This window comes from Lissotriton vulgaris, chromosome 4_1, assembly GCF_964263255.1.
Source record: "Lissotriton vulgaris chromosome 4_1, aLisVul1.2, whole genome shotgun sequence".
Classification (NCBI taxonomy): Eukaryota; Metazoa; Chordata; class Amphibia; order Caudata; family Salamandridae; genus Lissotriton; species Lissotriton vulgaris.
Window position 1 is genome coordinate 562,590,054 of NC_141691.1, and position 25,554 is coordinate 562,615,607.

A 25,554-nucleotide genomic window follows, 5' to 3' on the forward strand; every position below is an offset into this window, starting at 1 on the left:
AGATATATATCTTGATTACTTTGATGATACCACCTTGGATATATTTTTACCCCCTCAAAATTAGTAAACCCTATCAATCATTTGTAGAACAGTAGTACAACTATTTCTTCTCTACAATCAGAACTTTGCTATACATGGGTCTCCTGCTATGCACATCATTTAGACATGTGCATGGGTTCTGAGTGCAAAGTCTCATCTTACAACTGTGCCCTGAGCCCAGTCTTGTATCAGTGCCCAATTTGGCAGCAACATTCCTATATTTCTTTTTTAACCACCTGGAGCTCATTTAAGTTTCGGGGATTTAAACAAAAAGTAATGGAACCTGCCATGTGATCTGGGGTCTGTGGGATCCACTGTTTTGCATTTCGATCTGTGGACACCACAACACAAAAACTAATTTTTTTAAACTGAATAGGATTGTCTAATCTTGATGATCTTCCCCCATTTGGAATGGCTGTATCTTTTTAGGACAATGCCCTCTCATACTTTGAACCACCCCCCAAATTGGTTTTCTGCACAGAAGGGTCTACCAATGAACAATAATCTCTCACATCACACTCTAGGTGCTGCAAAAAAATGTTTAAGCCACAAGAAGAAATTCAGATCACTCAGATCCACAGATCCTTGCTAAATCACCAGTTAATAAATTGTCCGGCAGAAGTAAATGCTTCTTCATCCAATCAGATTCATGTATTTGTGAACTTTTATCTTAATTCCCCCCCCCCCCACGCATTTGTGGATAATTTATGGACCTAACATTTCAAATAGAAAAGATTAACTTCTTGAAGCCTGAATACACTTTATGTGACACAAACATCCCAAAACCTACCAATCAGATTTACACAAACCCCCAAATGGGCCTATCAAGAAGGAAGTTATATCCTTATGACCCATTTTGCATAATTGCAGGCAACAGTTTTTGCAATACCAAAGAACAGAAAATTATATGGGTCTTAAAATGGAAATTAGTCTTTCAGGTAATTCTTGCTAACTCTGGGCCTGATTCACAAAAGTCCTCAGAGACCAAGTACTAACTTTACGACTTTCGGTATTCACAAAGAGCATTCAGGAGTAATAAAGTTGGGAATCCTAACTTTAGTATTCCTAAAGGCCCTTTGTCAATACCGAAAGTCGTAAAGTTGGGATTTTGTCTCAGATCACATTTGTGAATCGGGCCCTCTTTTTCTATTGATCAATAAACAGAAAATGAACATAAAGAACTGAGGTGGACCCTCAAAGAGGATGCTAGATGTCATGCTGATTTGTTAAACTTTACTAAAATTATTAGAAAATCAATAATCAATTTCTAATCCTCCTCTGAACATTAACCAATGTCAATAGTAGCTGTATCAGTTTAATTGGGAACTACTGTGGTATTGTGGAACTGTATTGACATTTTCAGTGGTTTCAGATATGATCTCCCATATGATGCCTACAACCTTCCCTCTTATCCTTTATCAGTACTATGATAAACCATCTTCTTTGCCACGATAATACAACTATTAAGCACACTAATACTTCCTTCTACCTTCAGCAGCTTTATTATTTCCTGTTATGTCAGCACCCTGATAATTAAATCGTTATTAAAACTTTATTCATCAGCTTCATGCTGTACCACCACCTTATAAATCACTCTGACGACTTGTCACCCAGCAGTACCTTGATAATCTTTCCAATTCAACACAAGTATTCCTACATTCTCCCTTCAGCATTTGATTTCTTTGACTCTCTTCCTCATCTAGTCCTGCTGTAGACATCAGCACTCTGAAGCGCACCACACTCCATTTTATGACATGAATATCTCCCTCCTTCTTAAATACCAAGTGTAGTCTTCCACCTTTGTCCCCATTGGATAGTATGGAGCATGAAAATGATTTTATTCAGAGAACCCAAGACAACTTTTTCTGAAGCAAAGCATCTTTACGATTTTTATTTTTACAGTTACATTTCAGCATCCTTGTTGAAAATGAAAATTTGTATAAGATATGAAAGTCTACTGCTAAACTGAGATTCTTTTCCCTGCCCCCACTGGAAGTGGTCTTCCTAAAGAGGATTTCTGTTATCACCATTCAGAGAAACTCACTGGACAGTCAGAAGTGAAAGGAGAAGTAAAGCACATTGCTCTACACAATATTTGATATTCAAACTCCTTCCCAACCTTGGTACTCCGTTCAATTACGTACTCTTAAGTTGGCTTGTAAAAAATTAGAGCGAGGATGGCGAGTCGCGTACTGTCCACAAGCTAAGGAGGCATATCGCATGGCACAGCGAGATTAATATGTTAGTATTAAACGGGCCAAATCTGATTACTTTGCCAATAGAATAGAGAAAGCCAATAACAATAGCAGGGAAATCTTTTCCATTGTCAAGTGTTTTCTTTCCCCTTGTGCGGAACAAGTGTCAGTGAAGCCTTCTACGGAGTGGTGTGAGGTTCTTTCCTCTTTTTTCCTAAATAAAATTGCCACAATCCAGCAGAGCCTTAGAGAAATTAAGGGTGGGATTGATAATGCTGAGAATGCTCTACAAAAAAATCCTCCCACACATTTGATGGAGACATTCACTCTCCTTCATTTGAAGACACTCTGGGAGCGATTAACTCACTGAGATCCGGTGCTCCCGGGGATACCTGCCCTGCTCGTATGTTGGCAGCAGTGGCAGAATCAGTGGCGAAGGAAATTACGCAAATAATGGATCTGTCCTTTAAAACATCTAAGGTTCCCAATGAATGGAAACAGGCAAAGCTGCTTCCCCTGCTGAAAAAAGTGGGTGCTGATCCAACTACACCGTGCAACTATCGCCCTATTTCCCTGCTGCCAGCAATGGCGAAAGTTGGAGAGAAACTTGCGTTTCGCCAGTTGAACGCCGTTGTTGAGTCCTCAGAGGCCCTTCACCCTGCCCAGTCGGGCTTTCGTGCAGCCCATAGCACGGAGATAGCCCTCGTTGAGATCTCAGAGGCCATTAGAGAGTGTTTGGACAGTGGCGGCAGAGCGGCGCTAATATTATTGGACCTCTCTGCCGCTTTTGATACTGTCCCGCACTCTCTTCTTCTGGCACGTTTGGCTGAGATAGGTGTGGTGGGTCCGGCATTGAAATGGGTAGGATCCTTTCTGTCTGATAGATCTCAGCAGGTTTGGCTTCCTCCATTCTCTTCTTTGGCCAAACCACTCAAGACAGGGGTACCCCAGGGATCCACGCTGAGCCCCCTGCTTTTTAACGTCTACCTTACTCCGCTCATTGTGTTGGCAGAACAACTTGGGGCCAAAATTATGGCGTATGCGGATGATACGCAATTATTATTTACCTGGCCCGGTGCTGCCCTTGGCACGGAGGTCATTCGCTCTTGCTTGTCTTCAGTTTTCAGTTGGTTAGCGGCGGCGCAACTGAAGTGTAACGAAGATAAAACTGAAATCCTGCTATATGGGCAATTCCCCCCAAACTTTAGAGAACTCCTGTGGCCTGTCGATTTTCCCCAACCTTGCTCAGTGAACATCCCTGCAAAGAACCTAGGTGTATGGTTTGGGGAGGATCTGAGGTTCGAAGCACATATAAAGAAACTTATGGGCATGTGCTTTGGGTCTCTTAAGGCTATGAGGAAGTTCTTTCCGTATCTTCCTTCCGCAGCTAGAGAGTCTGTCGCGAGAGCTCTTATACTCTCACGGCTCGACTATGCCAATTCTCTCTTCAGTGGGACTCCAGCTTTTTTGGTTTCCCGTTTGCAGGTCATTCAAAATGCTACAGCGAGACTACTTTGTAATGTGCCTAGCAGGGAAAGTGCTAGAATCCATCTGAAACAACTACACTGGCTACCAGTCTCTCAACGAATTACTTTTAAAATATTGACATTGGCATTTAAGGCAGTTAATGAGCTGGGGCCTTCGTATCTGAAGAAAAGACTTAGACGTTATGTCCCCAATCGCGCTCTTCGATCGGCTGATCTGAGTCTGCTGGAGGTTCCGCGCTTTCAGCGGGTACGACTTGGTGGTCGGTCTATCGGCGTTCTTGCCGCTTCCGCCTGGAATACTTTACCACTTTCTTTGAGATCTATCCAGAATTTTGTCCCTTTCAAGAAGGCCCTGAAAACCCATCTTTTTAGGTCTGCTTATTAGTTTAACTCTCAATCTCTTTTATTTGACCACATGCCTGTTTTTTTCCTACCGCGCCAGGACACTCTGGTAGTAACGGAGCGCGTTATAAAACAGCTAAAATAAAAATAAAAATAAAATAAATAATGAGCAAATGCTCTCTTAGACACCCCTGGCTTACAGCTGAACCTGAGAAGATGTGTTAAGGGGTGCAGTAAACAAAAATCACAATGCAAAATATTTAAAATTAGGAACTTCATTTCCTGCCAATAGAAATTTCATAAAATCTAAACAACATCTTAACACATGATCAATTAAATGCTAGGGGATAAATAGAAAGCAAACCTTCCACTACCTGGCTGTAAATAGCTGTTGTTGCCCAGTAGAAAATTTGACATAGGCCCTCTAAAATATTAATTCTAGGAACTCAGCAAAGATTATGAAAGAATAAAATGATTAAGCATCATTATTACATAATTTTTGGGGTCAGAGTTCAAGAGTTTGGGTGTACCAAGAAGGGATCTAGCTAGTATATCATGTAGGGATGGACAGATGAAGAAATGTATCATTGTACTTAATCTGTTTACAGTTAAAAGTTCTCACAACTTATCGAAAGTTGGGAACACTTACTGTACAGATGAAGTACCAACATTCTGAGATAAAGCTTGGAGATGTTTACAGTGGCAACATCCAGTGGTGAAAAAAATGTATATGAAGTAATTACTAAAACATAATGCACCAAGTTTGAGGTTTCACGGCGTACTTTTATGATGGATTATTCCAATTCTGGTCTTGAGGTAAAGTTCCTTCAAGCAGTGGATGGTTGTAGTCAATGTCCAGAGAAAACCTGTTGTCCTGGTGCTCACAGATTGGCTTAATTAATACTCCAGATGATAGTAGTTAAGGATGATAAATATATTCCGCATATGGGCTGATGTCGCTGAAAGTCAAAGATGTGGCCAAGGCCCTTGGACCTGCTAACTGTGAGTCAGATTTTTTGGCACACTTAAGGATGCCCAAGTAAGGGTGATCCAGTGAAGAAGCACTTCCAGTGGAATAAGACATGTTTGAGGCCTATATATTCATATATATTTCATGAGACAATGCTTTCAAACGATAATATCTTGAGAATTGATTCCAATATGGCCAATACTTTGTGTCAGCTTAGTTTTTCGAATTTCCAGGACGTTTGCTTGAGAATAAACTCATCTTATTCTCGAAGTTTTAATCAGACTTGCCAATGAATCTTGTACAAAATAAATCTGTTTGGTAACGAGATTTTGTATCTCTGAAAATGTTAGATTTGATTTTATAGTGCTCACCCTTTATACGGAATTGATAGCATCCTTACACAAAGTAGTCAGTGGAAACTAGTGGTAGATTCGTGTTGGCTTCCTAATTGGAGAAACTGGTGAAACTACTCAGTCTTTAAAGAAAAGTAGTGCATACCATTCTCAATTCCAATGGCATGAACAGACTAACAACTATTTGAAAGGCATGTATCTATCATTAACTCAGCAGATCTGGACTAAAACCGCAGTGTATTTGTGTGAGCATCTCTTTTATGGAAACACCACTTAATGCAAGAGAGTGGCATTCACTGGCTTCCGTCTGTGAGAACTTTGGTGTACACCACAATATTGACTACATAAAATATTATTTTATACAACACCATGTGTCTTCTTTAGAATAATCTGACTTTTCTCATTATAAATATATCTTTTAAGGATTAAAACTTGCATTTTCTAATGCTGCCAGCAAAATATGTTAATCGAGGAAAATGTGATGACCAGAAGGCATTAGCTTATATCACACATTTGCCTGTCTTCACATTATAATTTAGTTGCAGTAAAATATACTATTAGCAAAGTGCAAAACCATTTGCCCCTGAATGCACTTGCACAGGATCAGGTATCTAGCTGAGATCATTGTCCATCACAAAGTAAAACCTAGCTGCACATTGAAATTTGATGGCATGCTTCCACATCCACATTCCAATTTTTTATTATGATTTGGAGCTCCTAATAGTTCCACATAAAGAAAATATACAGAACATGCTCTGGTTTAAAAAATCATCCAGAGCTATAATAACAGTAACAGATAAAAATGCATATAAAACCATTAATTCATCAATTTTGTTGAGCAATATGAGGTACTAGCAGCATGCTTCCACAAACAAACCTCTCAAATCATAAAATTGACCTTCAGTTTGGGACAGCCTATTCTCTGTTCCTTGACTTTCTTACGGATATGCTCCATTCCATGTAACATGACTTTCTGGTTTAGACCCGTGTTCCATATTCACCGATTTACCCTTTGGCTGCGCTTCCCATGCATGAAGATTTTTCGGCATCCTTCCCTCCAGTATTACATTATTAGCTCCAGTGAAACCTCATCAGTCTACCTCAGACATATCAATGCGCGAGAAGAGTACTTCTAGTTAGTTGCCTCCAATGCTGTTTGACCTTCTGTCAGCCTTATCTGGGCACAATTATCCCGGATAATTCTATTGCATTTAAATATTTCCAATCCAATTCAGCTTTATTTCTGCCTCATTTAACTATCAGTACAGCCTACTTAACGATAGAGTTGGGGATAAAATTGTTCCTTATTTTCAGTTAATAGGCCACCCGACATTTAGCACAATATGCCACAAATGGTAAATCGTATTCGGTTTACCTGTTTAAGCAAAAGCCTGAGACTGCCAATTTGCGCTTTGAAACCGCAGGGAATTACCTCGTAATATGAGGAGAGACAGTGAAAGGACTGTGAAGTCCCGATAACCTTGCCGCAAGTGAAACACTGCGCACGTGTCACGTGGCGGAACCGAAAGAGACACCTCATGCAGGCGGAGGCACGAGCAGTGCTGCAAATGGCGGTTACTGCCAGCTTCAAGAACATTAATTATCGCAAAGACGCGAGCACTTACTTCTCTCGATGCCTCATCCTACACGCGCATATTTTATGCAAATACTTTTAAAAAGAGCTTCTGAAAAGTGTCGTAAAAAAGAGTAAAGCACGTGGTGAAATGCGGAAAGGAACTAATTTACAAGCCACCTGCGCTTCCGGTGCGTCATTTCCCCCATAATAAAAGTGACGCACTGGCAGCGCATGGGGCCTGTAAATAAGCCCCAACATGTTCATAAAATGGGGACATAAGGTAGTGTCACTTTTTTTTTTATATATTTGTATTTTTGTCAGATCAACAAGGTAGTGCATTTCGGCTTTAATTTATTTGCTAAACGAAAGTAGAATTCATTGTAAATCCAGAAAAAGACTGTTAGATTAAGAAAGCAACGTGAATATCAGGTCGAGCAACTCAAACGTAAGCCTAACAGAGACGATGCAAAACATATTTGCATATAGCTACTGTATCCTTTTTGGTTAACCCTGGCCTGTAGGGAGGTTAAGGAAGAAATCTGTCTACTAAACTCTTAAACACAAAATAGAAGATATCAGAAATGCAGATTACGGGGAAAAAGAACAACTCCAAACAAAGCACGTGCCAACCAATCATGTAATTTACGCAAAACATTATGAAGCCGAACTGGCAAGGAGTAAAGACAGCACCCCTCTTAATACACCAGGACATTGCACTCACTGCACGATAAGATACATGTCCAATACATGCCCATCAGTAGGCTAAATGATAACAATAAAAAACCTCCTTTCCAAACACAGGAAGCTGTTTGCTATCGACGAGTCCGATGTTCACATCCTTGACCTCATAAAAATGCCAATTATCTTGCCACACAGACACAGGCTAGAAATTAGGAGCAGAGGAGGTCATCACATATATCTGTAAACCCCTGAGACCCAATATGAGGCTGTAACACACAAAAACACCAAGTGTATCAGCAGCAGAGACAAAGCTAGTATTCAAACTACAGCAGTATGCTCGTTGTTTCTTTCGGGGAGAAACTGGGGGCACGTTCTGACCCTATCACAACTATCCACCAGCAAGGCAGTCTAGGAAGTCGCACACGCATATCAGCGATGTTGCATTCTGAAATGCCTTTCTACACACACCACATAACATCAGCCAATCTCAGAGACTTATACAAGACAAGTGTGCCTTTTCACCACAGATGTTTTGATTGTGTGCACCTCAACCACCAAGATTCCTAAAATCCATCCCTTTTTAAAATGATAGAACAGTATATACAAGCGTTAGCATCACTTAGATTGTGATGCACACCAAGCCTCCGATCATTTTCTAATTGTTTTCAAGGATCATGGTATGATGCTGACATAGTGGGTACCAGAACAGGGTTTCGAGAGATGCAAAGCCATCTATTTTGTTCCTTGCTAGGTGAGTAACACGTCACAAAGACACACAGTAATAACCACTCAGGATTTCTGACTTTGAGCTTCTTGTGATAGTGAATATCAGTTCAAGAAATGAGTTCTGAATTATTTCCACAGCCAGTCACCAAAGCACAGATAAGATTCAACAATGCACACATTTCTCATGATACACTATTGAGCAATCCGCTGGGGTGCATAAACAGGAAACCATTTGCTTACATTAAGGGATTTGTAGAAGCTAGGTGGGTGACATCCCTTATGCTCCACAATATAGCTATCAACAGACAGCTCTTATTCCTAGATGGCCAGTGGCAAAGTCTGCCAGCCCTAAAGCCACAACTACTGAGACAAAGGGCTATCCGGTAACCAACGCAACAACAATGTCCCAGAATTACTGGCAACATGAAGAGATAGTCACTGGCCATTGGGATTCACAATTGACGCACACACATTTAAAGGAGAGCACAAGCACCTACACATTTGTACTGCATATTTCCTCACTTACATAACTACATAGATGAACTATTAATGCCCCGGTTACTTACCAGTACTCTTCATTACATTTTTTACTTTGGAGGGTTCTGTCGTGGAGCTGAAGCTCACTATGTTAGTCATGTGGCGAGGAAGACTAACGAGGAGGTAATCAGCATTTGTATACTTACAAACACAATCACATATGAACTTAATCCCTGTTTTCATGGGATACACCCTAACTGGTTAAACATTGTAGTTGTGCAATTCTTCCATCCTTTAACTCATTTTAAGGGCCTAGCCACAAATTGCTAAATTATTTTCGAAAGTGTCTGAAATTAAATCAATAGTTTGCATCATTAGGGATCTGTACAATGTAAGAGTTTTTTTAGGCTTGCTTTTCATGCCCAATAAATGTAGGAGTTAGCCACCATCCTACTTGCTTCATGGTAACTAGGATAATGCATGTTCTTTATGTATTTCTTAAGCATGACCTGGTGCAGTCATAATTACCTTGCTATCCTTGAGCACCACAGCTATCTGTTCTTTACATATAGTCGTGTCAAATTGTATGAGCCTGCTCGCATGGCTTCATGGCACTGTAACACATTTTTTCAAGGGCTGGCCATTCTTATAGAAATCATTATTATTGGGTGTGTATGTCTAATTATATTAAATGAAGCAAATGTAGAGGTCACAAAATGCTGTAATTTCGTAAAGGAAATCCCTGGACTGGAAATGGTGGTGTCCAAGTACCAGGGGGTCATCTATCAATCCTATATAGGCACTACTGTGATGTGTACAGCAATGATATTCCACAAATGTAGAAACACAATCATAAAACCACAATTGCAAAAAAAATTCCAAATAGGGTGTGAACAATAAAGTCTTATTGTATGAGGCCGCATTCACAAATAATATATTTTCTTGCTTAACATATTCTGACTGAGCTCACAGCACATACAGAATGACCATGAAAACATTCTCTGGAAGTTGTCTTTGCCAGCCACATGGTGGACACAGAATCAGCTGTCTCAACCATTCACTTAGGGACGTGTTGCTTCTGGACTTTTCTATATGTTCCTCCAACTAGGCATGATACATCAGGACTACTACAGGGTATAACCAGTGCTTTAAATGGGGAAAAATAAGTGCAGGTACTCATTAAATTGAGCTAGGGGCGTGGCTAGTATGAGGGGCTAGAGGCAGGGCGAAACATGGTGATAGACATTTCTATCGAGTATTCATTTTGCCCTCACATTTCCATTGATAATAGTTTTAAACTTCTCGTATCTGTAGATTAACATCTGGATATGCTATTAGAGGGCGGTGTGAAGATCTGCTGGGAACAGGCCCTAAATCATAATAGAAGAAACTTTTAAATGTATGCAAACCAACAACAGCACTATTCAGGCTAAAATTCAGTGTGCCTCAGAACAAGAGAGACTTTTGAAAAGCAGCATTTCAATATTACAAAACATGCTAACTCATTACACAAAATGAAGGCCAAACTCAATATGTTAATATGTTCTTGTTTTGCAATATTTGCATCTTCTTACTATGAAACTGTTCTTACTTGGTTGCATTTGACACAATACCTATTTATTCTAGAGTGCACACACACATTCACACAGAAGCAAGCAGACATACACACATAAAAGTATTCCACGCATTTCTTTAAAACTACTTCCTGAGATTGTCCCGATTCTGTTCATGTCTGAGCTCCACACTCACGCACACAGATACTCTCAAAAAAGGTTCAGTTGAGGTTAGTCCTGCCTTACTTCACAGCACAGATAGTGTGAATGCAATTGACAAAGCAGGGCCTGAATGGGCCTGCTCATTCAAACACAGCAGGACGGTGACATTTTCAACACCTGGGCATCCCTTGCATAATGCAAATGAGCCGCTGCTGAATGGTTCAGCAGTGACTCAGCTAAGAGTTAGCGAGGCGCTTTTGGCTGTTAGAAGAATGCCGTAAAGATCTGCTCCGCTACGATACCCTCGAGCTCCGCTGCACTAGCATCAGTGACCTTACTTCATGAGTACCGGTACTCTCCTTGGCAAGTGGAGAAGTGCCGGTACTCAGATCGGTAAAAATAAGACGTGCCGGTACTCAGTACCGGTGAGTGCCGGCCCATTTAAAGCACTGGGTATAACACAATATGAAATGGCACACAAAAATGCCTAATGCTTGCTTTGTTTTCCTCTCCTGCGTATACCATTAGTAATGATGTACCCAAGTTTATGCTTACCCTTAATATGTCCTTGAAAACTGGACCTCTCATCCTGAGTGGTGAAGAGCTTGTGGCCTTCTGGGATCAGGCCCTTTTTGTTACTGCAGCATGGTACATGGGATCAAAGCATAATAATGCTTTGATCTGCCATTCCAAGCCATCCTTGACAATTTTCAATCAGGAGAGGCATGTTGGAAATATTTTGATGAGCTTTTTTTTTAGGTACATGAGCTAGGCTCATTGTTCCTCCTATTTACCTCCAAAATAATCTGTGTAAAATATTCTGGAAAGTATTGGGCACAGTGCTAAATTCCAAGTATCTCACCCACCTATTTCACATTATAGAACAGGATTGCAGTCCATTCCTATTATACAAAGTATTTTAACATATTAGCCCTTTCGATGCGGGTGACGGAACCATTCCGTCATCAGTCACGGTTGAGCTGTGCTGATGACGGAATGGTTCCGTCACGACCACACCCAGTTAAGGAATGTTCAGCACAGTGCTGAAATTCCTGCCGCACGGATGTGGTTAATAATCACTTGCTGTTGATGGTCAACAAACCAATTTTTGCACACATAAAAATGATTTTTTTATTGTATGAAATGTTTCACAAAAATCATTAGGTCATGCTTTGTTAACTGGAAATTCTGGGTCTAATTACATCTATAGTGGTGTAATCAATTTAAGCCAGCATGCTTAAAAAAATCCAGATGGCTTAGTAAAATTTGTTATTATTTGACATTGCCTGTTTAATACTTGTTAGAATTAGACTTAATTCATAAAAGATTTGTTAATGTTATTTCATCGATATAAAAGTGATAGAAACTAAAAATATTAGAATTGCTAATTAGTTTTTCATACCATTTGCCTTTCTCCATAAAAAATGAAGATGAAGGCCATTTGCTGCTACATTATTTTGCATTAATTTATTTTGGTGAAAATGGATTTTGGAAAGATTTGTTCCAATTTGTAGCCATAGAAAGTACACATATTAGTTTTCTAAAGACCTGTAGACATCAGACTGTTGTGATCTGTATTGTAATGGGATACATACTTTAAAGTCTTCATAATCATGAACGCATAGAAGTAATTTTTTAAAGGGTTCTGGTCAATTTCAGAGAATCCAGATGTCGACCTACCTGCCATTAATCAGAATTGCTGAGGGACAATCAATCGATATGACTTAGTATCAGATTCTTGCAAATACATTTTTTTTACAATTAATTAAGTTTGTCTCAATTCAATTCCCAAACATTATAACTTGTTTAATAGTAACAAGAATGTAGTAATTAAGTACAGGAAAGACAAAAAAAACTCTAACGGACATTTGAACAACCTAGATAGAATCGTAGAATATGAAGATGATTGTGAGGTTGCAGGATTGTAGGCTAATAAGCTAAAACATGGGTGAACATGATTAAAGAGTTAAACATCTTCCATTTGAAAAATAATTTTGCCCAACATCCAGATAGAATCCCATTCACTACACACTAAAGCCATTTGCAAAGTAGAAATTGAGTCATTTGTTGGAGGCTCACTAGCAAGACACTAAAGCTGTAGTGGATCCCTACCTCTGGGATATCTTTGTTTAGAATTACTGTCAGAGGTCAGTTACTTCAAGTCCAAATGGAGCGTTGACTAGGTGATGTCTTTGCAGTATGAATTAAAGCTGGTGCTCATCCAGTCTCCGTTTTTTATCTCCTAAAGTCTCAATAGTTAGACATAGTTTCTGGTTTGTTTTAGAAATAATTTCGATAATGCATGCATGTTGATAGCATGAAGATATCAGCCCGTAATGATTTGTGTATAGTGACAGTTCTAATGTCAAGCCTAAAATTATTTGAATGCATGGAAGTTAGAGGACTGGTGAGGAAACTACAGATATAGTGGGGAGGCAGTAATGCTAGATAAACGTCAAATAGATTGTGAATTACATACAACTTGGTTGATTTTATAGTATCAAGTTAAGACAAGTATATATGTTGTAGTAACAGGGTATAGTATGTTTAATGAGGGTTGATGGGCAAACTTGTGATGTGATTGGACAGGTATAGCTAGTAGGAAAATTAAAGTAAATGTGAAATGTGTGCAGTGAGAGGCTTGGTTAAACATTTTGTTAGTAGTGTACCAAAGTACAGAGGATAATTTGGGTGACTCGTGACTCACTGGGAGATGACACAGCTACTAAAAAGATGTGGCAGAACAGACAATCACAAAGAGCAATATAATTACAACCCAATAAAAAAGATGATACAGTCTTACAATGTTGTTTTTAAATACAAGAATATGAGGAAGTTTTGTTGTTCGATTGAAATGCTTTTTCTTGAAGTACACTTTGCATTGGTTTTTCATTAGATTGCAGCCAGGAATATACAGACTCCACTGGAATAGACTTGCATGAATTTCTGATAAACACTTTAAAGAATAACCCTAGGTAAGTGGTTATCTAAATTCCTCTTAATATGTTTTATGTAACTAACAGAACAGCCTCTCCTTTGGCATGTCTCTTTCTGTTTAACCAAAGAGCAATCTCCATTGAACTGATGGAAACTATTTGCTTCACTCTCGTGGAACATAGAATGCTTCATCTTTCTTAACATCGACCTCCCATAAAGGAACAATTTGTATTGTTGTCTATATTAAATGGATGAGTGCTGATTATGGCAAATGTCAGTAACTATGCTTTGGAAATCTGCCTGAAATTGCTGCTTCTGGCAATACAATTTGAATGCCCCAATTTGAGCTATACATTTGATGGAAGGTAACGAAATAATAATGACACTTCTGTAGGATCTGCGATTGATTTATGATTGTCATAATTTATAAGGCACATCCGTACAGTGGAGTCCAATGCATAGCCCAGAAGTTCAACCCAGACATTTCAGTCACAGTAGATCACATTGGCATGACATTACATACTGCATTATGGTCTATTGCTTCATTCTGCAATCATTACTTACCTGCATTTAAACTCTTTCTTGCTAATGTAGAATGTAGAATATTTTCAGAGAAGTGGGTGAATCCTGGAGAGTAATCTGAAATGAAGAATGAGATGATAACTGTCCAACAAAGCTTGCTATCAGCTGTAGTACATAACAGAAAGGTAGCAAAGCATATGAAGACCATGAGATAAGAATCAGTCTTTCTTTCTTGAAATGACAATGTTGAGGTTTTAAGCATATGAACACACCTATTCATTAAAAAATATACCTACGTGTAATCTACGGATAATAAGCATCCAGGCGGGTGGAAACATAGAAAACAGTAGACACTATTGATGACAACAGGGTTTTACTCAGTGGCGATTCCCTGAGACTTTCATATGGCATTCTTAGTGAGAACTTTGGTAGTACTCCTCAAATACTAATTGATCAACTGACAACTATACTTGTTGAAATGTGGGGAAAAAAACTCAGGGCCATCCAACATCAGACATTCACTTTAACCTCTAAATATGCATTCAGATATGCTGAGATGTATAACATTACTTCTATTTGTGTAATTCAGAATGCTTTACTGTGTTCATCCCTCCTTTGACCATCAGTAAATTACTTTTGTAAAAGTAGGAAAATAGAAATGGTACATCTTTAGTGATCATCTGTTTCTTTTCTGTTGATTGAGAGGAATGCTGTTACACAGCAATAAGTAAGTTAACATAAAGGCAGGATTTAATTTTGTATTTATTTTTTATTGTTCACAGCAAGAAACATAAGCAGATACAAATACAAAGAAAAAAGAAAATAAATAAATAAAGACCAGCATTCATTTGCAGGCATGAACAAATTCATTACAAAAGAACAGATTAATCAAGACAGCGCAGTTCATCCTGCCCACAATGGTTGACCCCTTAGCGATCCATCGATTTCCTATACAATTCATCAATCATCTACTGTCAATCCTCATAATAGTCCCGAAATGAACCCCAAATATTTATGCCCAATTTTTTCTTTCTAATACCCCTAATAGAAAAGAGACCCCACTCCAAATTAAATAGATTGTATATTTTAGCTCGCCATTGATGAAAGTCAGGTGGTTTCTCCTGGAGCCACTCAGTGGCTATACATAATCGTGCAGCAGTCATAGAAAAAAAAAATGGCGATATTGATATAGTGGGTCCATTGGCCTATCCATGGGTATTTTCCCCAGTAGCATCATGGCGGGTGCGATATCTATAGGCATTTTAATTACTAATGACAAAAACTTTCCAATTTTTGCTATAAAACATTGAAGTTTAACACAGCTAAAAAAATATGTGTACTATCTGCACCATCAGCCTTACAACGAAAACATTTACCCTCATTCCCTCCCCCCCATTTTGCCATCTGAACGAGAGTATAGTGTAAATCAAACAGCGTCTTAAAAAATTGGGGTTTTAAATTTGCAGACATTCGTGCCTCAGTAGACAGCAAAAAGCAAATCTTCTACAACTATATCTGGGTCGTCTAATGCACAAACCCACTTCAGCCTTACATTGTCAAGATCATCAGTTCTCCCCATAAGCAATATTTGATACAGCATTCCTATTTTAATCTGTTTTCTAACCCCTTCAACTACTTTATTTTTTTCCAGAAATTTAAAGAAATAAGTTCTAGGGAAAGAAAATTGTTCCTTTAACTCATCAAATGACTTATGAGTCCCATCATCCATGTGTAAATCCCCCAGCCATCTAACTCCCTTCCTCTGCCACTTTATTGCCATATCTTCAGAAAATATCCCTGAAAGGTGCCTAGAGGCTTTAAAAGGAATATAATAAGAGATTTTACCAATTACTGTTACTTTAGCAAGCCATTTCTAGACTTTAGCTGCACTGATCAATACCTTGAAACGTGTCCGTTTATAGTAGCTTCCATCCGGCTCAATAAATAAGCATTGTTTTGCAACTGGGCCTAGCAACATTTCAAAAATAGAAGGAGCAGTAGCCGTATCCGCCACTGTTTCACCCGTAATCAATACCCTCATCTTCAATAAAAAACAAGTTACATAATATAAAAAAGGCAGGATTTAATAGATGAGCTAATATGGTAGATGAACTTCTGGAACTACAACCAATGGGGCTGACTCACAGAAGCATTCATGAGTACAGAAAGTAGTACTATAAAGGTTCTCTTATACATACTCTTATATGGGCTCATAAATAGGCCCTGAAACATCCAATTCCCTAATATTAAAAGTGCAAACAGGTCGCAGGCCTTTCTATTTGAACTAATTGTATATACATGTTCACTAAATGCTACCATTGTATTCCCATATTAGATATTCTGGAGCCAATTTACAAAGAGTACTCAAAAGAATGTTACAGGAGTACTGCTTTAAGTACTCCAAAACATCATTGTGAATAGGTCCATATCTTAGCACTTGTGTCTCTTCTTGTATGCCAGACTGTCCTTCGAGCAGATTCCCAAATGTTAAAATGGGCTGCTCTTGTCATATCTGAATTTTGTTGCAGTAAAATCGGTCAAACATGCTATGCCACTTAATTGCTGTTTGCATTGGTCTATGTTGCACTCTGTGTGGTCATTCTAAAGCTGAAGCTTCTATAGAAAACTATTATTAAATAGAAGAAACTGTAAAACTCTGACCGAAAATTGTGTAAGTGGTAAATGTTTACTTTTGAAGAATTGGGAATACAACATTAACCAGAGAAGCAATGTGACTCAGGAAAACTAAAACCTAGTTCATTGTGAAATGTGCATTATGTTCTGTTAGAAAATGAAGCTCCAGTAAATACCTTGCCTTAGTAAATTCCCCATACCTTAGGTATTTTGTTCATGCTGGTATTAATGCAATTGAATTTGCTGTTAAAGGAGTTTGTATAGTGTTCACTTTGAATGATCTTAAGCTCCTGCATGTATTTATTAGTTCCATAGCACCCCATTTCCATTGGCACACAGACATTGAGTGGGGTTAATGGATTTACCTTTTTTGGCTTTCTATTGGCTTATGTTGTCATATACTGAACAATATTACATACCAACCTTTATTCTAATGATGTTATGGTATGTTTTGTCTTGTGTGCTCAACCCTTACACCTAGTTCATGAATGCACCTAAAAGTATATCCAAAACTATATCAGAGTAACAGAGGGTGAGCAGAATGTGGACTTTCTAATATTGGATTTAATTAGAACTAATTTCGTTTATGAGACTGTGTTTCTTACTCTTATTCTTCACAAAACAGGAAATACACACATACCTGTTTGATACATTTACACTTTTACAATTTTTGTTTATCTTGCAGGGACAGGATGATCCTTTTGAAAATGGAGCAGGAAATTGTGGATTTTATCAGTGACAATAGGTATGATACATGCCAATGTAAAACAATTTAGGTTTTCTCAAATCTTCAGCTTCGGTGGAAGATGTTGCATAGCATTAACTTAAGGAGGAGGTGTTTTTGTATGGACTTTTACAAAGATCAATTAAGTATCATTGTGGGGACCATCCTAATTTGATGTCATAACATGTTTAAGTGTCTCAAAACACATAGCTTAAATAGCTTGATTCTAAACAAACATAGTGACATATACTACATTTTCAATTGGCCTCCGTAAACAGCAAAAGTATTGCTCATAGTCAGTGAATCCCTTGGAGCTAAGGTCATCAAAGCAGGAATTTACCAAGGAAAAAGGCTGTTAATATAAATGTTTTGTACCTCCTTGACTGTAGGAAAATTGACTAGCTGGCTTTATGGAGCAGTCACAAAGTCTGTGTGGATTTTGGCTGAGCCTGTACACCACCTAAACACAGACTTCTACAAAACCAATCATGTTTGAATGAAAGTGTACTCGCGCTCCTTTGGTAGCTTCACATGAACAGGGAAAATATGGGCTGCACAATCAGTAATATACCACCCAAATATCAATGCATATAAAGTAATAAAAAAACTTAAAGATTCACTCTTCATTTAAATAGAAAAAGAAAAAACTGATAAGAAAAATAAAAAAGAATGAAGAAAATTGTTCATGGGCTGTCAGAAATGAATCAAACAGGAGCCAAATCCTATTGAAAATTAAGAAACAAGCATTGGCAAAAAAATAGTTCTCAATATTTGGACCTCTTGGCTTCACGAATGATGTTTGGAGGGTGTGTGGTTTCATCAGGAAAAGCAAATGAGGCAGACAGCAGTACATAATTTGACAAAGCAAAATAGAGCATGTGGACAGGGTGCTGCAGGTAGAAGTACAAGAGAGAGAGAGAGCAACACATAGCACAATGGTGGGGTATTTTGCGTGGGGGGGCACATGGCAGGAACAGCAACAAGGAGCGCAGGGGATAAGCACATGAGTGAGAGAGTTGCATGGTAAATTATATTTTGGAGGGAGGAAGCACTCAAGGGAAAGAGAAACACAGAGTGTGTGGGTCCATGGTATTGTAGAAAAAAACAAGTAAATGTAATAACTGGAAACAAGCATTGGAAAAGCCAATAGTTCTCAATATTTGTTTAGAGGGCGTGTGGGTTCATCATGAAAAGCAAATGAGGCAGACAGCAATACATAATTTTAGAAATCAAAATAGAGTATGTGGACAGGTTGCTGCAGGAAGACGCACGAGAGAGAGAGAGAGCAACACGTAGCACAATGGTGGGGGTATTTTGCGTGGTGGAGGCACATGGCAGATACAGCAATAAGGAGCACAGGGGATGAAGCATATGAGTGAGAGAGTTGCATGGTAAATTATATTTTGGAGGGAGGAAGCACTCAAGGGAAAGAGAAACACAGAGTGTGTGGGTCCATGGTATTGTAGAAAAAAACATGTAAATGTAATAACTGGAAACAAGCATTGGAAAAGCCAATAGTTCTCAATATTTGTTTAGAGGGTGTGTGGGTTCATCATGAAAAGCAAATGAGGCAGACAGCAATACATAATTTTAGAAATCAAAATAGAGTATGTGGACAGGTTGCTGCAGGAAGACGCACGAGAGAGAGAGAGAGCAACACGTAGCACAATGGTGGGGGTATTTTGCGTGGTGGAGGCACATGGCAGATACAGCAATAAGGAGCACAGGGGATGAAGCATATGAGAGAGAGAGTAGCATAGTAAATGACATTTTGGAGGGAGAAAGCTCGTAAGGGAAAGAGCAACACAGAGTGTGTGGGTCCATGGTATGGTGGGAAAAAAGCATGCAAATTTAATAACTGGAAAACCTCACGCTTTCATGGAGTGCTTAACCAAAAAGAAAAAAAAAAGAGTTCTCTAAAAGTGAGCACTGAAAAGATAGCCAAGAAAATATGGTTAAGAGACTATGCTTCAGGGGAGGTACAAACACAAGCTGGAGAAGATGGTTCAAGGAAAGCTGCTGAATATAAAGCAAGCAAATAACGTTGGCAATACATCCAGCCAATGGTAAGCAGTAGACAGGATGTATGCCAATGTATGTTCTTTTTAAGTCCATAATAGGTCTTTGGTAACAACTGTGTGGTGTTACAATGAACATTTATGTATGTGTCCTTTAGGTGTCTGACTGGAAACAAGGCCACTTTCAGGGCGCAGTTGGTCAGATTAAAGTTAGTGACTAGAGATTTAAGTAGGGGTGAGAGATTTCTGATTGGAAAATGAGGATGACATCAGATATTGTGTGAGAAGTAATATTTCAACCTTTAACTAAAAGTGATGTGGTCTAATGGATTATTTAATCTTAAAACCTGGAGATGTGGCTGTATTCTTTGACCAAATACACCATAGGCTGCAACAACAAAAAACTCCTGTGTTCAATTTTAGACATTTTTCATGTAGGCTTATATCTATATTTTGAGTAAGTTTCTGACTTTCACTGATTTCACAAAAACACCTCCAAGAATACTACTTGAAGTCATGTGACTGTCACAGCTCTGTAAGAATACACGCATGCATATTTATGTATGCATGTGGCAATATACTAGTGCATATTCCTGCATGTGTATGTGAAACAGCAGTATGAATCTGTACCCTGTACATTTTATTTTTGTTTATCCCCCGGAGACACCTCTTACGCATCCTCTCCATTATTTTGTTTGTGTTTAATCCCCATTTTCATTCTGAAAGCAGCGCTGTTCCCACCTTTAACAGAAGTAAATACCTTAATATTATGAGGGTGGAAAATGCAGTTATACTGGCAGAATGTAAGGTGACATACTCCCATTTACGGTGCCAAAACCTCACCATTCATTTTTCTGTGAATCAGGAGTGGGATTTTGCCCCATAAATGATGTTGTTTGTGAACCTAAGATTGAAGTACGTGGGCAAGTAGCTTTCTGAGTCACATAGTCAAATTGCTCTATCACTGTAGAATTCAGATTGTAAATATTAAAAAAATACAGTTCTCTGTTTTCAATAGTAGTCAAAATGTCGCTTGCATCATTCTGCCCATCGTTGTTTCTGTAATTTAGCTTCAGTCAGACCCAAGACCAGTTAATATTTTAGAAACACCCAATCATTTATGATATGATTCCACTGCAATAAAAATTCTGTTTGTCTTTGTCACCATGCTGTGTCTTAGAGTTACCTCCGATTTATATCGCACGACAAAAACACTGAATTTACTGGTCTGATTCGTACAACATTTTCTGTCAGCAGTGCTTCACTCCCAATTGAGTGGCTTACTCATGAATTCCATTGGTAAAAGATTCTTTATTCAAGGAGCATTTAGTAATCCTGAAAATATACGAGCGGGACCCACCTGAAGTGAAACACAATTTCTCACAGAAAGCTTTGTAACTGAGGCCTTAATTATCTATGATGTTCACCTATCATCGTTCCCTTTTCCTTACCCAAGGGAGCCATGTTCATCTTTTCTCCCACCAAGGCCTCGTATTGTAAGCCTTCCTATGAATTCTCCAATTGTAAATGTATGTGTGGCGTTTTCCTTCAGCCCACTGCCTTCCCTTGTCCAGCCAAACCCTTTTTTGTTTTGTGGTTTTTCAGTGTTACCCACTTCCTAAACCACTCATTCACCTTTTTATGTTTTGCATTGACTCCTCCCTCCGCATTCTCCTGTTTATAAATACATGATTATTTTATTGTTTTTAGTTGCCCCTCCTGTTATTCCTCTATGCGATTGATCTTCGGTCTCCTACCCTTGTCCCTTTTTTATAGCTCTCCCTCATTATTTACCTGCCGAATGGAGCTGTTTGCAGAAGGGGAAGCACTGGCACCCACATTCCACGCGGTATAGTGTGGGAACATGTTGGTCTACTCCGCTTGTGTTTACGAAACAACAGGAATGTCTCCACCACAAAAATAGACTGTTTGAGCACTTGTCCACCAATGTTCCATCACAATATCTAAAGGAATGCGGGTGATATACCCACTCTTCTCCAGCATGTGGTGGGGGTAAATTTAGAGGTGCTAGTCACCTCTAATGAATTATTTATTTTTCATAACTCAGAAAAGGTTTTTAAGAATCATGTTGTATACAATTGTTTAAACATCATAAATATCCATTCAAAACAATGAAGAGATTTTTATTTAACAAGAATAAGGTGTTTTAAGAAACATCGGTTTCGTATGAGAGAGCATTCTGATGTCAGAAAGTTCTTGTAATTAGAAAATAATACACACATTTATCAGGAGTGACGAGTTTTTCCTATTTCTTCAATTCATATACAGCAACAAACCTCCATCCTCCTAATGCACAAAGTTATCCAGATTCCATAGAGCATCGCTTGCTAACTGGGAATCTAATGTAACTACTTAAAAACGTCCATGTCTGGCATGGCTGCACTTCTATTCCTTTCTGCTTGCAGAGAACAACCCCTAAATACCGGCAGAAATCACACAGCTCTTGCAAGTACAGGGCTGCAGGTTCTTCCATACAGCCTACAGTTGATCGTACATGTCAGTCCATGTATACCACATTCCTTAGGGATTTCATACAACTACCTACACAGAAATGTGCTATGACGTCATAATAATGGCTGCCTCTGCACTATCCATGTGGCAATTAACTATAACAAAATTACTCCTACTACACACACATTCAAGGTTCTGCTCGGGCACTCTTGCCTCCTCTGTTTCTTGATTGCTGAATCCACATTTTAAAAGCAGAAATTTGTAATTGTTCCATTCCTTATTACATCAATACAACAAATTTTGGCAAAATTAATTATTGTGCATTTTTTGCTTATCTGCAAAATACTTTATGTAACATGTACCCTATTGTACAAGAAGAACAAACAGTGAGCAAGAGTATTTACAACACTTAAAACTGTAGTAAATGTTCTTTTTCACCACGCAGGTATATTTAATCCCACCATTTAGGTCTTTCATTTCAGTGTGAAAACCTTTATAAAGATCATTGTTCAAGCACCCTGATGATCTGTGATAACAAGTGATTTGAAAAGTATATATTTGTTGTCAATTTGAAATGTACTTATGTTAAATGCATGTGTGTATATTGATGTGTTTTTGCAAACATGTGATCATTCCTTAGCACGAATCCTTTGTTAAACCAGGAATCTTTTTCTTCTTAAAATTCTAGCAATCATTTTAAGAAATTTCCTCAGATGTCCTCGTATCAGAGAATGCTGGTGCATAGGGTGGCTGCCTACTTTGGAATGGATCACAATGTGGACCAGACTGGCAAATCAGTCATCATCAATAAAACCACCAATACCAGGATGTAAGTATGACCTTCAAAGCGTCCAGTTGCTTCTCTTCTGCAGTGAGTTTAATTTTACATCCCAAATGCACTGCACCTGCTGTACTAATCTGGGACTGAGCTGTATTTAAAATATATCAGCTTGTAAAGCTATTATGTGCGACAGGGAGGCCCCTAGAATCTTCATGATAGCCAGGCCGAAAACAGATTTTCAAGATGTCCTTATAAGAAACATTTGCATGCAATGAATCTAATTGTAGATCGGTAATCGGGCATTGATCCCTCCCTCCTGGTCACTCATAGTTCTCCTTCTGACATACAGATTAGGAGGAGGCCCCTGTGGAGGCAGAATGTAAAAGCAGAGATATACTCTCGTAGGCTTATTGTATGGAATGATCTGTGCATTGGGGAATACATTATTAAAGGCCTCGTGGTGTTATCATGCCTGATATCTGCTGTGATAATGCAGTTCATTGCCCTTGAAAAAGAGTCGCAGGGTTTCAGCAATAGGGAAGTGCAATCAATGAATTAAGCTCCCTCCACGTGGATGTAATCTCCGTCAGCTGCCCGATAATGTGATTCTCTTCCGCATGGTTTAATAAAAACGAGATTAAGCATCATTGCGAGGTTTAAGGAAGCATAAACTCGAAGGCCACTTTTCAGTCGGGCAATTACATCCTGCTGCAAATAGACCGGCTGCTTGCAGTGGTGTTTTTTTTATTATTGCCCATCTTTATTGAAAATGTCAATCAGCCTTTCTATTAATAGCACAGTTGTGTTGGTGCTGCTGCTATATCAGCCCATCACCCTGTGTACTCCAAGAGTACTTTGGATTTGTTTAACGCTGATGTCAGCATCTGGGGCGCTGCCAAGCCTATGAATTTTTATCTTGGCAAACTAAACCACATGCACAGGGGTATGTGTTTGAAAAGTCTTGTGACCTCCAAATAATTCTCACAAAACCTTTGAAAATGGATGAAGGTTGTCAAGTTGCATGTAAATGAGGCTTTTGCTTAAAAAACATCGGACTATGTTATGCATTAATATTACTTAATCCCCATTTTCAGCATTAGTGTGTCAGTGTTATTTGACATTGTCGGTGGCGACTTGCACAGGTAAGAGCAGTAGGGCGGGGTGGGGGTGGTGGAATTCAATAGATGAAGGGATACGTAATATTAAATAAATAAATAAAACCACTTACTTCGCGCTCATGACATCGCCGATGCAGTGATGCGCCAAGCGCAAAGTAAGTGGTTTTATTTATTTTTTTAATATTACTTCTCTTGTCGTCTGTCGAATTCCACTACCCCCCCCGCCCCGCCCCTGACCCGCCCCTCCCTTTCCCACTGCCCCACTGCTCTTACCTATGCGAGCTGCTACTGGACATTGTTTACCTCAGAAGGAAAATTTGTACATTCACACCAACATTTGTGCCAACTATTGACGCTGCACAATTTCACAGCAGGTGTGTGAAAAAGTCACTTGTGGTTTCAGCACCAAATAACACTCGCAGGAGAAAAATTACGATCAGGGACAGCCAGAGGAAATTGGTAAACTCGTCAAACTATATGAAGGGCAGAAGTAAGGAACAACATTTAATTATGCTCCGGGCTGGACTGGCTACCGGGCAGTTTGCAATGCTGCTGAGCTGGGGGCTGATTTCGTTGATGGGGACCTGCGTGTACTAAACGAAATTCGTTTTGCTTTAATTATTTTGCAGCACACGCAGGTCTCCATGAAAAAAAATCAGCCCCCACTGCAGTGAAATCAGCCCGCAGCTCGACAACATTCCAAACTGCACGGTAGTCCGTCCGGCCCTGATTATGCTTCTATCAATCCAATCATTGCACCCTGAAAAAGTCACTGAGAGACATAATGGTAAATCACACACTCTTTGTTTGTCATGCCCAATTGGGCACCAACTTCATCCTCTACTCCAGCATCCACCAAACCCTCTATTGGGCAAACATACATAAAATATATTCCTCCGTACAGACTTCTACCATAAATAAGGGCAGCAAGATAATTTTTTATTGGTATTTTACAGACCTATCATTTGTTAAATCAGCAGCCATGAGTCAGTTTGTTTGAAAGTTGTGTGTTGTATCAGCAACATACTTTTTCAACTTTATAGTTATTAGGCTTTGTGCATTTATAGTAAGGCATGCTTGAATATAAAAACATGTTGCTCACAGCTTGAGTGAGGGGACATATACATTTTTAATGATAGTACAATGTATGCTTTTCTAGCAAGAACTTTCTCTGGAGTTGGGGTTGTATTGCATAGCCAAAAGGTGTTATAATGACACTAAAATAATCAAGTGAGGTAAATTCCTCTCTCACAATAACACCAAATGAGTGATTGAGTGACATCATTCGCTGTTGTCAGCCCTTTGGAATTAATTTACTTATTATAGACCATTTTTAGTGCATTAGTGTATGGGATACCCTGGACATCATGTGGGGATTTGTAACACATTTCCAGTGGCCCAGGAAGTGCAATTATTTGAGACAGGGAAAAGTCAGTGTTTTGGAGGAAACTAAATAATATTAGTCTGTATCATGACACCATATAGAAAGCATTAAGAGATCAGTAGAATTCTGCCTTATGCAGTCTTTAAATAATTGACAGTCTCTACTGGCCTTAAGAGTGTCCACAGCTATATTTCTTTCACTCTCTGCATAAAAAAGAGGGATGTTCCTAGACTACACCCAAGCCAGAATTTGCCTCCTGCCTTATGTTACCATAATATCTTAATTGTGTGGAAAGAAAGAAATTCAAGCTGGACTTGGTATACCTTGGCGTTCATGCCAGTAATACACGAGTGGACCTAAATGTCCAAGGCCAACTACAGGTTAGGAAAAGCAGTCTATGCTC

At 39.0% G+C, this 25,554-nt stretch overlaps 1 protein-coding gene across 6 annotated transcripts in view; it reads left to right on the forward strand.

Annotated features, from left to right (window-relative positions):
* Positions 1–25,554, forward strand: part of ARPP21 (cAMP regulated phosphoprotein 21) — a 325,940-nt gene that overhangs the window by 30,076 nt on the left and 270,310 nt on the right. For all 6 annotated transcript variants that reach the window (XM_086964746.1, XM_086964751.1, XM_086964752.1 and 3 more), the window contains exons 7-9: positions 13,458–13,536; positions 17,340–17,399; positions 22,557–22,697. In XM_086964746.1, the coding sequence (XP_086820872.1) occupies positions 13,458–13,536; positions 17,340–17,399; positions 22,557–22,697 (280 nt within the window). The remainder of the gene's footprint in view (positions 1–13,457; positions 13,537–17,339; positions 17,400–22,556; positions 22,698–25,554) is intronic.